At 40.9% G+C, this 17,790-nt stretch overlaps 1 protein-coding gene across 3 annotated transcripts in view; it reads right to left on the minus strand.

The window, feature by feature from the left end:
• Positions 1-9,438: 9,438 nt before the first annotated feature.
• Positions 9,439-17,790, minus strand: part of TMEM65 (transmembrane protein 65) — a 34,119-nt gene continuing 25,767 nt past the window's right edge. For all 3 annotated transcript variants that reach the window (XM_035317415.1, XM_035317417.1, XM_035317416.1), the window contains 4 exons: positions 17,592-17,646; positions 16,354-16,396; positions 14,830-14,935; positions 9,439-12,914 (listed from right to left, as the gene is read on the minus strand). In XM_035317415.1, coding sequence (XP_035173306.1) covers positions 12,819-12,914; positions 14,830-14,935; positions 16,354-16,396; positions 17,592-17,646 — 300 coding nt within the window. In that variant the 3' untranslated portion in view covers positions 9,439-12,818. The remainder of the gene's footprint in view (positions 12,915-14,829; positions 14,936-16,353; positions 16,397-17,591; positions 17,647-17,790) is intronic.

The raw sequence follows: 17,790 nt of genomic DNA on the forward strand, positions 1-17,790 counted from the left end.
TGATTTAAGACATCAAGGCAAATCTCCAGCATGGATGACACACCGTATTTCTTTCAGGCAGAGAACACTGCAGCCTCCCTCCTCTTCCAGTGAAGGACTGCAGCTTTTCTGCTACCTGCCAAAGAAATGTGAGCCTGCCACTCCCGCACCACAACCAGATATAATGCCTTTATTTTCAATTTAATAGCGTCTAGTCCTGAAGGCGAAAGACTTTATAAAAATTTCATGTTTGCTCCAAGCCTGGAGCAGAGTCACATTAAAACAAATTGTCCCATCCACCACTATTCTTCCTCTTACTGACTGCTGCAATCAGTGCCAGTGATCTCCCAGACCCTGCAAGCCATGCATCAAAATCACCACGCGGCCAAGAGTCACAGGAGTGAGGGGAATGAAAGTGGGACAACCCAAGGAGTCATTCAACAGATCTGCTAGTTCCCATTTCACTGGGCTGGGTCACAGCAATGACTCAGATGTACAATGGTCTTTGGTAGCTCATACTTTAGCTAGCCAGTTAAACTTCCTCTTTGGAAGCAGACACAAGCATCCTCTGAAGCTTTCTCTCCCCCTGTGTGGCTCAGAGATATAACTTACAGACAGCCACAGCTGAGTGAGACCAATCCTACCCTCCAAACAGGATAACAAGCTGATGCGCTGCTATAGGTTCCTGCAGCAATGTTATTAAGCAGCAAAGCTGCCAGCTTCTGTAAACTGATTCGCTGTTTCTTAAGATCATCAAAAATCAGAATGTTTCCTCTCGTGGTTTGAGCATTCAAGAGTTTTTAAAAATGATGCAAATAATGCTGAAAAAGAGAGAGAAAAAAAGATTGTGGAGAAAACACTAGAAATATTGATGGTGGTCTTTACACGAGTGGTCAGTAATTCCTTCTTTCATGTGCCAAGAGTAATGCCATTTTGACATAGCTGGCATTTTGAAGACAGAAAGCAAAATATTAATGTTAAGAAATAAATCCTTTTCCCTCAACTTCTGCTAACACTTCTCCAGTAACAGGATACTGTATGAAGGATTCAAAAAGGTTAGGAAGAATTGCACCCTTTTTTATACAAGCTGAAATCTAATTGCACATGTAGCCACAATTGAAAACAACCGGTTGCAGTGTTAGAAGCCAGTAGGGTTGGAAGCTCAGGGGTGAGGGAAAATGAAGAACATTTGCTTTGTGCCCTAAGAACAGCTGAGCAAGTTTCACTGCAGACAGCAATATCAGAAGGAAGGAAAGTAAAAGCAGAAAACAAAAATCCTACTCATTACAGCTATCTTGTGGCAAACCTTGTAATACTCAGTCCCGGGGCTACAAGCACAGGTAAATGGAGCTTATTCACCTGCAGAGAGGACAGCATCTTGTGGGACTAGAGGACTGGTAGAACTGACAGAACAGAGGTGTTTCAGTAGTAAGTGAGGGTGGGCAAAACAAGGGATTTGTTTGCAATACGTAAACATTTTTCATTATGTATATACCAAACATAGGAAGGAATTATTTAGTATGACACAGCAGAGCAATAATTCAAAGCAGTGAACTGAAGAACAGTTAAAAGTGAAAGTTAGGGGGAAAAAAAAGCTATTGAAAGCAATATATATCAGAGCTGAAGACTGCGATCTGCAAAACTACAGAATCGAGACACCTACAACATCCGGGCCACAAGGCTGCCAGACGTAGCCAGAAGTCATCCACAGACAGCAGCACCAACAGCTAGGAGTCGCTGGGATTTTTTTTTCTTTCCTTTTTCTAACATTTATACATCTCTACAGCATCCATGCAAACACAATAGCACACTGACAAAACACAGCAGCTCTCCTGCCTTTTATCCTAATCCCCTGTGCCACCACTGCTCACTCTGCGTTCTCGTAAAGCCCGGAGCAATGAGAGCGATCACCTCATTACCAAACGGAAGGCACCAGCAGTTTACCCAGAATGAGATTAGATGAGGATGTGAGATAAAATATGCGAAGCCCACAATGCGTACTGAGTCAGAGGTGGTGGCAGACAAACTCAGAGGGTACAAACTGTGGTATGTCAGAATATAAGGGCCTGTCACTTGTCCTGTCCTTTCTTAAACAGGAGCTTCCTAGCAGCACGTGCACTAGTTCAGTTTGCCTGCACCTTTTGGTGTGACACTAGGAGTTATACCCATTTTCTGGCAGGTACCATGCTTAGGACACCGGTTCCCCAGGCACAGCTGAGAATTGGCTCAGCTGTCCAGCTGGGCTCAGGTATCTCAGAGCAGAAGAGCAGCCCCTTGCCTGCAGGCAGGGTTTTCACTGCGTGCCTCCACCTGATTTCAATGTGAAGTCAAACACTTCAGTCTGAGGCATTTTCAGTAGCACTTACAAGTTTTATTGACAGGGAAGTCGCTATTCATTGAGAAACTTCATCAACAGCTGAGGAGTGGTCTAAAAACACAGCACTCTTGGCAATGTCTCTGTTCTCAGGGAGATGCACTGAGTGACTGTGAGGCTCACACCTTTGCACTTGCCCTCTGGTCTACGCTTTCACATGCATAAAGCATGGGAGCTGCCCCATGAAGGACTCTGCTGGCCATGGGACTTCACTGTCACCTTCACCTGAGCACATCAGAGCTGCCAGGGCAGCAGCTCAGGGCAGGCGATAGCACCGGTGTGACACGGAGATTGTGTTTCCTCTGCAGGCACACCCTGGTCTGTGGGCTGCACATGGGCATCGGCCCCCATCTACTGCCTGAAACAGCTGCATCAGATGAGTTCCTAAATCCTTCTTTTTAAAAAAAAAAAAAACACTACAGGAACTGAAACAAAGATCATTACTCGACCAGACCAGATCACAAGTGAGCATGAGTCACAGCATACATTGGCGATGTGTTTAAAGGGCTTTTTTCAGAACATTTTTAACCTGATTTGCATGAATTGGTGACACAGTCCAGATTACTTTGGCAGTGTATTAGATCAAAAAGTTTCTCCCACAACATCTGGGGCCACAGTACCAAGCCATGTATAAAATCAGTGCTGTAACAGAAAGCTACAGAAGGCTGCATGTTCAGCCGGAGAGGAAGAAGCGAGCAAAGCAACTACAACGCCAGCATGGCACCTGCACAGCGAACAAGTAGCTACCACTGCACCTTCCATCCTGACTGAAAAAGTCTTTTACGAAGAGAGCTAAGCCATGAAGAAGGGTACTAATAACTGTCATCATCTAATCCAAGTGAAACGCAGACTACCATTAAGTGGGAAAAGACAGTGCATTTTGACAACTTCTCCTATTTTAGATTCAGAGTGAGAAAAAAGGCTATTTGTTTACACAACAGTGTGTTAACAGCATTTATCCAGCTAGGAACAATGTGATAGTAGTTTTAAAATATGCTGAGTATCACTTGATCATCTAGGAACAAAAAATAGACTCTATTATTTTCAGCAACCATTTACAATGACAAGCACAAAGCAGAAACATCAACTCTTGCTCAGACACCACATACGGGAAGCATCCTCATTTCCTGAACTGGAAAATAAAAGGATTAAGAAGAAAATACATGCAAAATTGATCATTTCTGTTTACTGCGACTCAGTTTAAATCAGCGTCATGTCAATACAGGACCTACGCCAAAGTGGTTTTCATCAGATGGGATTCAGAAATCTTCTGGTTTTGCAGCCATCAGTGGGGTTGCCAGAATCAATTGCTGCTGTCACATTTTTCAGCTGTTTTAATGAAATTAATAAGTTGTATTTCTCTAAACTCTTGAAGGGAAAGTTCACTTCCTTTCTGATTTCTCTTCCTTCCCAATTCTGTTCTTCCATGGTTCATTAAATGTGGTGCCCCACACTGAACCCAGCACTGAGAGGGGGCAGCTTGCACAACGCTCACACAAATGGACATTTTTCCAGAGGCCACAGTTTTTAATGATTTTACCAGTAACTCTTTGCTACTTGCAAGCTCACGCTGCTGGCCTTTCCTTGGCCTGCCTTATCCCAACTTCCAGCAGTATCAAGCTGCCAGCATTTAACATCTGAGTTACAAATATGCTCCTAAGACCCTTGTCAGCCGCAGCTGACACAGCCCTAGGAAATACTTCAACATATCGCATTTTTCAGGCAAAGTCATTTGCAACGGAGAGCCCCGCTGTTGTGTGACACGTGGCGCTTGCATCATCCGTCACGGCAGCTGAAATGAAAACAAAACCTCGTAATTTGCTGCCCACGTAGAGTGTCACAGAACACAATCAGCCAGAAAGGAGGAGCTCTTCCCTGCTGGAAAGTTTCAAAAGAATTCATTTGTTTCCCTGTCATTCCCCTTGCTACCGAGCCACTCCAATTGCAATTAAAGTTCCAGGCTTTCTTTACAACAAAGAGTGGTTTTCATGCAGTGAGCTGGTTATTTCACTTTGACATAAACTCAGTTTCACATACAACCTAACTCACAATTAACAATTTCAGGGATCAAAAGCAGTGGGTGCAGGCCAGGGAGATCAATCAACTTTTACAAACTTGGGAAAAAGTTGGTCCTGAAACCGTAACACTCCAAATAGTCACCATGGCTTAGAGAATATTGGAATACAGTAAGGATTCAAATGAGCACAGTATTTTTGGTCCAGAGGCTTCACTTTTTAATACCTAAGTGAGCAACTGCCCTGCTTCTCACGCTGCCACTATTAACAACCCCTGACATAAACTGATGCGATACAACAGAATAATTTCTTTCCCCAGAGAAACTGTCCCACTTACTGTCTGTACACGGCAAATGGAGAGGACCACAAGTCAGGATTTAATTACCTCTCATTAACAGCATCACCACTTATTACATTAACCCCCAAGCAAGAGCTCTGGTCACAGCCTCTCCCAGTCCTGCAACACCTGATAGGTTTTGGTGCTCTCCTGGGGAAAAACAGGCGGAAGGAGAACACCCTTCGGTGTTACTCCGTGAAGTGGGACAGGCACTGCTCAGGGGAAACCAGGCAGGAGGCAGAGAAAAAGGCGACTGCAGAGCTGCATCAAAGCCTACGCTGGAACTTCACAAACAGGCACTGTTTTCCTTTCTGAGATCTATCTGGTTTTTGATGTGGCCTTTGATAACTAGGCAGTTGTGTGGCAAAGATAAACCACCTCTAATCATTCCTCTTCCTATGCAAGGCCTCCTGTGCCCAGAAGGGAGCATTTCATTTCATTTACTATCACTTCTCTGACTGTTACCTCCGTGCATGGATTAGTGGCAGCTCAATAGCTGAGACGTACAGAAAAGCCACACTAGGGGAGAGAATCTTCACCAGCTCTTTCTTCCAATCTCCCAGCAGGTTAAAAGGCACAGATAACAGTAGGGAAGTAGCATGCATGTAAACTGGTGTTCTTCCTTTTTAATAGGCCCTCTACATGATCCCACATTGGGAAAGTGACCCAACAGGGTCCCCTTCTCCTGCAATTGCTCTTCATCCCTACACAGAGGTAACACATGAGCAATCTTCAGCAAAAAGAGGGTAGCACCACTGTGCAAACACATCACCCTGCCAAATCCAAGCAGCAATGCTGTGAGGAGACAAAAATCACACTCCACGTTACCGCACCACCACTCTGCTCAGTGGCAGCATCTTCCCACGGGGAGCAGCAGCTATAGGTCTCCTGAGCAAATCTTACTCTTAGGATACACTGGGTGGTCCCACTCAGCACACTTCATAACCCGCTGGAAAAGAATCTCTTTATTGACAGACAATAATGTTTTGGAAGGGCTCACACCCTCTAGACAAAAACACAGGGCTCTTTTGTAATCAGAGATGTCCATGAGATACACCGGTAAGCGCAGCATCAAGAGAACAGAATGGGAAGAAAATGCATCAGGTTTAAAATCCCAAACAGGAATATTTCACAGTAACTTACATCTCTGCACACATCCACAGTAATGATCCCAGCCTCTCATGTAGCAGTAACTGTCTTTAACAGTCCCAAAATCCCAGGTAAAGGAGCCTGAAACAGGGAACTGTGAAATGTCTTCAACCTAACTGATAGTTACAGGAATTGCTTAGTGTCTATTGGCCTTCCTCCTTAAACATGAAGCCACGTAGTGTTGTTCCTTCACTTCCAGGGATGAAGAGAGATGAATAAAGGTGCCACACACACCTTCAGAGAAATTAGTACTAGATCTTTAAAACCCGACTTTGAACATGAAGAGCATTCTCACTTCTTAAGGACAGACAGTCACCTAATACTAACCAGCTTTAAATTGAGGTGAGATGTTCAGGTGGAGCCATTTCAAGCCTGGAACAGGAGCAGATCTTGAGAACATTCTTGAGACTGTAAGCAGTGCTGTTGACAAAAGGCACACCCACGTTTTCAGATAAACAGTCTCCAGGTTTGAATCCAGGAATCCCAGTCATTTTAACCACCATTACCAACCACCCTAAGATACAAAGCATCAAGAATTTGGGAGGGGGAAGACGCTGGAGATACGACCGTTGCAGCACAGCAACAAGAGACACAATGACAATTTCTGTTCTTTGTGCATCTTTCAATGGTTGGCACTGGGAATAGGCTCCAGCTGGTTGATTTAGGGTTCACTTGTGGAAAATAATATAAAAAAATAATCATCAGGCAGTTCAAGATCTTTGCACTTGTCATTAAATTTCTTTCTGAAAACATTTGCCTATTGATTCTCCTCATATGTACACTAACATCTAGAAGGTAAAAGTGACTTTCAGATGCAAAAGTCCACTTGACTTCAAGGACAGGGTCAGAAAAGATGTTCCTAATCTTTCAGTGCTGCTACAGCTGCTGAATCATCTCGAGGACTTGAACTACACAAGCCTGGGAGAGCACAGTGAGAAGCCTTTGGGACATACCTAGCCCTGAGCTCAGGGGTGCTGAGACATGCAGACTGTTAGGTGTAACTGCAGCCACACGTGCACAGGTTTCTCTTAATTAGAGACACTAATTTTGGCCAGAAAGGACAGACTTTTAAAATGTTACTGATAGAGATATCTTATGTGAGAATAGAGTTATGGAGAAAATGCTGTGCACTTAATATCAAAGAAAGCTGCCACCTAATAGTGTGTGAACTTCTCTCTCAAAGTAGCCAGAAGTCTGATACTAATTAATGCCCATGGTAGCTGAACCATCACTGATACTTACATTTTTGGAAGCCCTTCTCCATTCCAGGAGCTCTGCCACAGTAAAAATTCAGAATCATCCCAGGCTTACAGATATTAACACAACAATTTGGAAGCTTCTGCAAGCAAGAACCCCTGCTAGTATTAGAAACTCAAGAGCCTCACCCTCATCCATTCCTGAATGCTCAGAACATCACTGAAGACGCATGCTGCAGTAGGGAACAGTAGTTCAAATACAAATACTGACAAGTCAGTTTAGACCAATGCAACACAAGACAATTTCCACAGTTTTAGTTCTTGCTGGAATTGGAGCCAGTGAGCAGTACCAGACTCCATCTGGAGAGGTCTACTACTACTACAGCCAGATTCATCCAGAGATGACAGTGATCCAGAGAAGACAGTTTACAAACAGGAGTTATTTATTGGACAGACATTAAGAGTCCAACATGAGTAAGAGCTGATGCTACAATTGGATAAGTTATCCACAGAACTATAACATTCTATGTGGTATTTAGGAGAAAAATCAGTGTGAGGGTAGAAAAGGGGGACACTATGCTTTCCAGATGCCAGAATTATTTCAGGAAGAGTTGCTCAGTCAAATAAGGAATACTTTTATTCTTGTAACTTATGATGGGGTAGACTATAATCTATTCTGCAACAACAGTACAAGTCAAGACTTTCAACATGTTCATTTTGTATGAGAATACAAACACATTTATCAGACTGAAACACTTATTTCATCTCCCAAATTCTTCATGATTATTGCAGGGAAAAGGCCAGACAGACAGCAACCTAATCATTTTTTCTCCTGTATCAGTACAGCTTTTTGACAATAGCAATAATACAGAAATAAATAGCGTTTGTTACTCATTTCACCCCTAAGTCTGCCACTGGAAGGTTCCAGGAAGCCAAGGTGATGTATAAAAAAAACCCTCTGCTCTGGCCATCTACCAGTGCTGAAGCTGACACCAAACAACTAGAACCATGTAAAGGTAATCATTAAACAGTGTTACCAACTACCGTGCTCAGTGACACCAAAATCAGCAGGGTATGGACAGCAATGTCATCATGAAGGCCCTTGGGACTCATCTTCACACCACCCAGACAGCTCACAAAGGTGTACAAACCGCATGGGGTTATACAGTTGGGTCAATCCTTTAGTCCACTCCACCTATTTCTTTTACTGCAATGCATTTTACTGCATGAAGATACCCCAGACAGGGGAAATCAGCTGGTGTTGTTGCACCTGTCAGCATCTTTGGCATTACCTACGCATGTACTACTCGGTACAAGTCACGCGCACAGCAACATCACATCACAGGAGATTATTCTAGTGACTGCAGTGTCCACAGGCAGGAGCAATCATGAGACTGTGGAGCAGCATTCAGAGCTGCAGCATTACTTAAGCCAGTTGCTTAGACACCTAGTGACTACTAAAGTGCAGACTTAAGCCATAAACGTTCCCTGCCAGCTCTCTTTATCCAGCTGCAAGCAGCCTACCTTGGCATCATCTACTCATGGGAGACACCCTACGTCAACACCCCACAATCCCTGCTTCTACCCCAGGTAAGTATTCCAAATTACACGCCTAAGGTACAATGACAGCATCCACTTGGGGGTAAGAAGTCTGGAAGGTAGGGTTTGTTTTGAATGGGTAAGTTGTCTTCCAAAAGAAAACAAACCCTTCTGCATTTACCCTTGCTTTTAGGCTTACCCCAAACACTCCCCACTCCCCCCAGTACTATTTTGAAGATGCTGAGGGTCATGAACATCGAGACAATGGTTGAAAGCTTCAACAAGCATTAAAGACAGACTTTCAAACAGGAGTTTGAATTTGTGTTATGGGAGTATTAACTGCAACCTAGATTAGCTCTGGCTATTCTCTTAATATTTTAGGTTAAAACATTCCTGAGCCACAAGACTCTCAGAGAAGGATAATAATTCCTCAATACTTTATGCAGTATCAGAAACAGCCTTCAGCTTAGAAACGGCTGCTCTGTCAGCTTATCACTAGACCACATTAAAAAAAACTGTATTTTGGCTAGACATGGGACAGATACTAAACAACCCTTATGAAGTCTTCCTGCACACCACAATGAAAATAGGGTATAAAACAAGAGCCAACGCATACTAGTTGTCAAAATGCCATGAGCCCATAATTCCGACACTGATGTGTTTTACTCACAGTATTTGTTCATGCGCTGACATCCACCAGAAGGACTGACCAAGCAGTCAGTGTAAGCAGCACTGAGTTCCAGAGTTCTGGAGAGTTCAAAGAGGCTTCGCTTGCATACGAAACCCAGTTATTACAGAAATGAACGTGCAAGTGGACTTCTGACTAGTATTAACCAAACACACTGCTAGTTTGCCATGCAGACATTTTAATCGCTTAAATTGTTCTCTTCCGAACATGAAGAGACAGATTGAGCTACTCCACAATGGTTGTCCCCTCCGTAAGTGACGAAGCAACTCTCATTTGTAACTTAAATAACGAATTCCTGTTTTGTTAACTGAGACCAAATACCCACAGGATATTATTAACATTGCCCCTCCAGCAACTGGTCTAGTAAATAAACACAGAACAGCTTTGCTGTAGTACAAAACTTTACAGAAATTTTGACAGTTTAAAGACAATACAAAATACATTTTCCGAATTCAAATAATGTGAAAGTACATGAATGAGAAAATATCAGCAAGTAGATTTGGGTAACCGCATTACCAGATGCATGTTCTTTGTGCCTAGGGTTAACATACAGTCAAAAAATACATTTATGTTTTAAGTTACAATAAAAACCAGCATTTTAAAATAAACACCATTTCAGGTCTACCAGCTCTTAAACACGAAAAATTCCTGTTAACATGGGACAAACCCAATGGAATAAAAAATGGAGTAATACTGAAGCTGCTCAATAAGCCTGGTAGTGTTTGTTTTTCCTTTTATTGAGGAGGGAGAAGACAATGACAGAAAACAAAGAGGACAATTTTAATAGCGCTCTGTCTTTTCAATTACACCTTTTCAAGATTGTGATCAGAGTATTAGGGACTACTTTCAACGACATACACCAGAAAAAAAAACACACCCTTCTTGTCAAGGGACACCGTATGGATCAGGCACAAGTCTTCCACTCCACATTAAGCAATCCACACAAAAGTGGATCCCACAGGCAAAGCAAACTACCCTTACTGTATTCTGGGTGGCACTTTGGCCCCATCAAGCACTTCCTCTCAGCCTCCAGCAGAGCCACTGGTCTTCTCAAATCATGAGTTATTTCTTCACATTTGTCAAATACCCAAACCATCACCTTCTTGGCTAAAACATCAGACAACTGTCTGAAAAAAAAAACAAGATTTCTTACCATGTGTCACTTGCCCTCCACATTTTTGTGGTCAGCTAAACAGATATCAAGAAGACATGATGAATTTCTCTGAAGATACCTCAGTTCATTAATGTTTGTTAAAAGCACTGGGTACAGTACAGTAGTTTGACATACAGCAACAAAATCATTTTACATGCACAAGCTATTTAACAACAGCACACGGTCTTTCCTAGTGTCATTAGGAAAAAGATTGCTACTACAACAGCTGACACAGCCTTCTGATTATTCCTATGAGTTCCAAAAAAGTCATGAGAAAAGTGCTCCAGTTTGCATCATTGCAAAGAACAGAGGTTTGGCCACTGCTGAAAGATTCCAATGAAGTATTGCAATGGGAAACAGTGTTGGAATTATTGAAAAAAATACAAAAAACAATGCAAAATTGTTTTAATGTGTACTTCAATGAAAAAGGTAGGAAATACATAGTTTTGTCTAGAAACATACCAGAAACAGAAGTACAGAGGGAGAAAAGTCAGAGTTTAAGGCAAGACCAAAACAAAACAAAAAAACAAACCACCAATAAAAAACCCCACTGATTACTGACATACAGTAAACCAGCAACAACCTACTGGAGAAATGTATTATTTTTCTAGCAGGAGCTTTCTTGCCCCCCCCCTTTTTTTTTTTTTTAAGGAAAAGCTTCCCAATTTGAAAATGAAAGCAATAACATGTTCTGTTCATGCCTAGCTAAGATTTCTTTCAATTTTACGGTTCATGGTTTAACATAAAAAGGACAGTATGTGCTACTAGGTCTACTCATTCCAAGTTTTCAGAGTCTGCTTTTCCCAAACAGATATAAAACAATCATTTTCATTAAAGGTTGGTGTCAAAGTTTCAGTACTGCTGTTTAAGGGGCTTCTAAAAAAATGGAAACAGATTTACAGCCAAGAGGTAAGCAATGAGCTCCATAAAACATATGTATGTTAAAATAAGACTTTCCATAGCAAATAAAAATCATGGGATTTAATTTTTCTTTTAAACCATTTATTTCTAGGTTTCAGAAGTGCTAACAATTCCAGTGACAAAGCTTTCAAAGTACCCTAGCTGTGCTTCTTTTTAGTGTCTTTTCCAAATGGTATTCAAACAGGTAAGAAAACCCCTCCTTTGCAAACAACAGTTATCAGTTTAGCATTCATTATGTTCCTCTCAAGTTGGATCCTGAAATATGAGTATTTGATAGTTGTAATCATAATTTATTTATTCATGACCATATAAAAAAGCACAGTTACATGTGACTGCACTGTCAGATCTATAATACACCAGATAAGACTGCAAAAATAAAAGGCAGAAAAGGAAGAAGGCCTCAAGTCTTTTTTCTTTTTTAAAGAACTGTCTCACAGCAAAAAAATAAAAAATAAAATAAAAAAGCAAAGGTTTAATCTTCAATACAAAGTTATAATCTGCAAATCAGGTCCTCTAATCCAGACTAACAGTACATATTACTGTTACTGTTTCAATTGAGCCACCCATCACAAACTTGCAACGCCAGTACTCATTCATACCTTGAAGGGCTCCCCAGCCTCATCTATCCCATTAGCTACTCAAACTTTATTTTAAACAGACTTAAAAAAAACGTTGTGGTTTTGAAATAGGAAGTGTGAATTTTTTAATGCCACACTGAAAGCTCAGGAAGGTAAGTTTAAGGAGATCTCAACTGAATTCTCCAAGTATTGCTTACAAAGGAGAAAAAAAAACATGAATATGGAGGTACAGCAGGAGGTGTTAAACCTCCTCTAAAAATGCACTTGGTAAGGATACCATATGAGAAACACTTACCTTGTCAAGGCATTAAAATGATCATCTCGGGAGACAATTCAGAGAAATGGAATTGTAAAGAGATGCAAACTAGACAGAGATAACTGAAATATCTGATCTAGAGGCAGTGCAAAACGATAGCTGGTGAGGGGGCAACCAATCGTCTTGCAAAACAAGGGACTTAAATCACTCATCACTGATCTCCTTAATAATCTGCATCGGAGGACCTGATGAACAGCAATGATTTTTTTGTCATGCAATTACAACTGTTAAGCAACCAATATGCAACTCAAGAGTGATAATGTCATCCATGGTGGATTATCAGAGTAATAACCCATTCAAGAGTAAGGTCAAAAGGGGAAGTGGTAAACACCATTTGCTGTAAGTGAAAACACTTCAAAAATTTACATTAAATAAAAAGCTAAATGGTATCTTATAAAAAGAAGTACTGAACACGACAAAGCCACAATAAATTAGTGTTTCCATAAAATGACATGCTGAAGGTTTTGTTCCCAAGTCTATACATTTTTACTGTCTGTTAATTCCTAAATATTGACAGCATAATTGAATAATTGAGGTACATTAGTTTACATTTGTATATGTCTTGTAAAAAGGTTAATTTTTTTCTTCCAGTTTTTCTTCCTCATCGCCAAAGAACAACAAAGGAAACATTCCTAAAATGCAGCCAATGGTCACTCCAATAGCTTTACCCTAGAGAAAGGGGGAAAAAGTTAAGTTTCTCACTGATCAGTTGTTACTTGTGTGTAGCACCAACACAACCAGGAAAACAGACAATCTGTTCTAGCTTTTGGCTGGGAGCCATATTTTCCTTAGCATGCACACTACAAATAGTCTATGAGAGAGACAGGTATGTGTAAGCAACAAGTTTAGAAATCCTGTGCTGTGATAGAAGACAATTATTTTAATAAAGAGGAGAGGAATGACTCATGAAGAGATGCACACATGGTAAACAAGGAAAGGAGAGCAAGATTCAAAGGATTAGTATGATGGCCAAGAAGACAGGGAAAGACAAACAAGTAAGGTGTAACTGAAAAAGCATCTGCTTGAATCTGGCAACGTGAATTATCATTAAGGTCAGGAGTGAGGAATTCCCTGCTAACATCAACAGTTTGCAAAGGCACGAGGTGAAGACAAAAAATAAATAGATTTGAAAAGATTTCCCAAATTGACCTAGATGTAAAAGTCAACAGGAGAGGAAAGAAATAAGAAAGGCAACATCCAAAGGCGTATCACCAGCAGTAAATAAATAGCGCTGCGAAACCTCTCACAGCAGGTAAACAATCAAAAGAAAGGAAAAAATGCTAGCATACAGAATAAGACACTCAGAAGACTTTTCACAGAAAAGTGCTGTGAATTAACTGCCATGGCATGACAGACCTCTCCCAGAGATTCATCAGCTTCCCCTGAGAAACCTTGCATGTTGGGCAGACTAGAGGGCAGCCCACTGACAATGTTTCAGTTCTTCTTTGCTCAGTGCTTTGATCCATCACTGCTAAAAGCACACTTTTCCCCTAACTTTTGAAAAAGTGTTATTTCTCATCCCTTCAACCTGCCAAGATGAAAGAATTATCTGTTTCTTCACTCAGTTTTTTACAATCCATTTCTATAATCAAAATGAACTAACACTGTCATCACTGGGGTGAGATTACTTCAAATGTTTGGATGTTCATGAAATAATCACCCTGAAAAAGCATCTGAAAAGTGAGTGTCCCGTAACTGCAGAAGTTACTGTAAGCCCAGGCAGTGAATATATTCAAAAGCTAAGGTTTACTCAGATAAAAGTTAATTTAATATCCAAATTCATTACAGACTATTAGAAACTAATACATACAGTGGAGGTACACAACTACAGAAGTGATTGAGAAGGAATGTATAAGGAGTAAAACTAGGGGTAATGCTATGGGCCGTAACTTTGAAATAAACTATCTTACCACAGTAGCCAAACAAGTTATCTGCATAGCATACATGAAGTCACTGCAGAGATTATCCATGCTACCAGTTACTCATGGCTTGTTGCATAAAAAAAGAATACTCAAAGCTGAAACAATCCAGTCTCTTCATGCTCCCTGACATGGGCTCAGAACCAAACCTTCTAGGAAGTGTTCAGAACATTAGTAGTTATTAAATATTTAAAAGAGAGAGTGGCAAAAGGCCTATGAGGAGCGGCTGAGGGCACTGGGGGTGTTTGGTCTGCAGAAGAGGAGGCTCAGGGCAGACCTTATTGCTCTCTGCAACTGCCTGAAAGGAAGCTGTGGGGAGCTGGGGTTCGGCCTCTTCTCACAGGTACCTAGTGATAGGCCTAGAGGGAATGGCCTCAAGTTGTGCCAGGGGAGGTTCAGGTTGGAAATGAGGAGACATTTCTTCTCAAAAAGAGCAGTCAGGCATTGGGACAGGTTGCCCAGGGAGGTGGTGGAGTCACCATCCCCGGGGGTGTTCAAGGGCAGGTTGGATGTGGTACTTAGGGACATGGTATAGTGGGTGACACTGGTGGTAGGAGGATGGTCGGACCAGATGATCTTGGAGTCTTTTTCCAACCTTAATGGTTCTGTGATTTATCAGTCTAAATAGAAAGGCTCCCCACAAACAGTGCCTGCAGGATACTTACCAAGTGTGCACTAAGACGCGTTTGCCACATATCAGCTTGTTTTGGTGTCAGATCAGGGATTGACAGACCCAGTCGTGACGCTAAAGCTTCTACATAGCCTGCAAGACTGGAAGAAAACAAGAACAAATTGTCTTGGATCTGAAAGGTGTCTCTTCTAGTGAGAGGTTTGAACTATTTCAAGCACTGAACTTACAAGGAATAGCTTTTCCTTCACCATACTGATAAAGCCATCAAAAGGTAATCATGGGAAAGCGTTCAGACTTCTAACAGTCATAGAAGTCACTTTTGCAATGTAAATCAACTAATTTTCTCAGTGATTTAACATGCAATCTTTCCAGGAGAACTCTGTGGTAAGGCATGACTGGCCTTAATGTTACTGTATTTTACAACAGCTTATAATTAAAATTTACCAGAGAAAATGTTCCACACTACTCACACTATTCAGTGATAAACTTTGTTATTTGCAGGGAAAAAGCAAGGAAGAATGGAGAAAAAACACAAACAGAAAATAGATAGCTTTGATTTTAGAAACTACTCAGAAATTTCCTTTAAAAAGTCAGATGTAGCTGTCTGTATCTGAGCTAACAGCTCAAATATCAATACTGACTTACTAGCAACAGGTATCTAGACACCTGGGTGTACCTATTTCCTTCTCCTCAGATACAAATTTACATCTGAGAAGGAAATGTGTTCCCATCTAGGCATAACAGTATCTGATGATGTATAGTCTATATCATAAACAATATACAATTTCACACACACACACAAAAAAAAAGCAAACATTTTTGCAAATTCTTGCAGCAGTAGCCATACAGGGTCAGAGGAAAGTTTATCACTTGATCTGACAATGACTGAGAGCAACTGCTTACAGGAGCCGCAGAAGGACCCAGGACTGCACTAGACAAGAATAAAATGAACCCTCCTGCAATATGCCCTCCAGTCTTCCAGAGCCTGGGGAAAGTCATATTCACTGTTATGAGCTTTTCTTGAAAAGGTGTTTGAATATAAGTAGTTAAAGTGAGTTTCTTTTATGTTAATGTTTTCACTTCTGTTCAAAGCCATTTAACACACCTTGAGCTTCAGCTCAGTGACTTTAGAGCCAAGCCTCCAGGTCACGTTCTACTCAATGCCTCGTTAATGTATGTGGCTCGCATAATTTCAATAAACTCATCCTGTGACAAAAAATTCAAATACTTCCTTATAAGCAGTACCTACAGAACACGTTGAATCTTGTTAAATACCAATTCCAATTTTACTGCTTAAATATATAATATTTTCACAGCGAAATAGCTATTCTGTGTTTCAAAACTACGGCGTTGCAGTTTTAAGCTGAACAAGAACAACCTATTATCTCCACTTCTCCTCAAGGACAGAATACACTTCCAGTCATACGGTTTACTGAAGGACAACTCAAGAGCTGAGGAAAAAAATAAAGTAAGTTCAGCACTTGTGTTTTAGTTCACTAGCACCAACAGTGGTTGCAAAGGAGCAAAAAATATATTTGTTAAACAAATCCAGACATACCCCAGTCCAGCTAAATCTGAAACAAGGTTTCCCAGAGCAGCAGCTGGAAATGGAAAGAGGGAAGAGAAGAGGAAAGTATTATTAAAATAACAAATACAAAAAAAAATAACACCTCCACCACCCCCTGCTGTGGACCCTGCTCTTATCAGTATATGTCACAAAGAAGACTAGAATTATTGTTATTTTTATTTAAAGCTCCTCTTCTGGCCTTATTACAACTTGGAGTAACAGCAGCTGGACAAACAATAGCAGGAAGTACATTTTTTCTCCACCTGTATGAGGACAACTTCACAAATGGAAGATGACGACCTGGAAATTGGTGTAACAACTTCTCAGATCAGAGTAAACAAAGACCACATACAGTTGAGTTTCATCCAGCTAAAACTGGACACCAAAAAAGGCCTTGCAGTGCCCAAAGAGACACAGAAACACTGGAAATAGAAGCTGTTACCTGTATATGCAGTTCTGTCAAACATTTCAAAAGCAGGCATGATTTCCACACACTTGAGTCAGTTTAGGAATAAATACTACATGTGATTGAATATGTATTACTTAAAAGTTACACACTTAAAATACATGATTTCCAGCAGGTCTTACTGATAATAACTTGGTTGTGTCTGTCTTGCATTGCAACGGAGGGCTGCAAGTTTCCAAAAGATTCACTTGTTCTGCTATACAAATTTTCCCCTACAAGCAATGCTACACCTGCAGATGGTGTGCTCGTGAGCAGTTTTTTTCTCCCATATCGCAGAGGCACTGAGGCAGTCAAGCAGAGGTTATGAGTGCTGGCACAGTGCTGGAGCAGGGCTCTTTATGCGCCTTTGCACAGTGTCGCATGGAGGCAGGGAAACCACCAAGAACACCAGACAACACAGTAAAGGGAAATCAAACACTGATCTGTACATAGTGCCACAAGCAAAAAGCAGCTCACAAATACATATATAAATATCAGGTCCTGGGGAATTAAAAGCATTTTCATTACAGAAATGCAAATAACTTTTCTAAGTTACCCAGGATTTCAATGTTTAGATTAAAAAAAAAACAAAAACACACAAGCATTTCAAAACTTATTTGAACTGAAACCCCATTTCTGCAAACGGAACACATCCTTGCTTATTTATTATGAAAGGCTGCTGCAAGACCAAAGGAGAGCCATTTCAAACTCCGTGGCCCATTTTCAGCCTAAAACACAGGAATGCGTCACGAGTCTACGCATACTGCATTTCCTTATTACTTGCCTGCCATGGTTGAAATTCCTAGGATAACTCCAATTGACAATTCTATTTGGGTTCCCTGAAAAATAAGAGTTTCCGCATTATTTGATGGCTATGGATTTAAAACAGATGATACTAATTCAGCTGGCAAGATATTGGTCACTACTTGTTTATGTTAAAATTCAAAGGATAAATTGATATTACTTCTATTAGATCTGCACGA

This window comes from Oxyura jamaicensis, chromosome 2, assembly GCF_011077185.1.
Source record: "Oxyura jamaicensis isolate SHBP4307 breed ruddy duck chromosome 2, BPBGC_Ojam_1.0, whole genome shotgun sequence".
NCBI lineage: Eukaryota > Metazoa > Chordata > Aves > Anseriformes > Anatidae > Oxyura > Oxyura jamaicensis.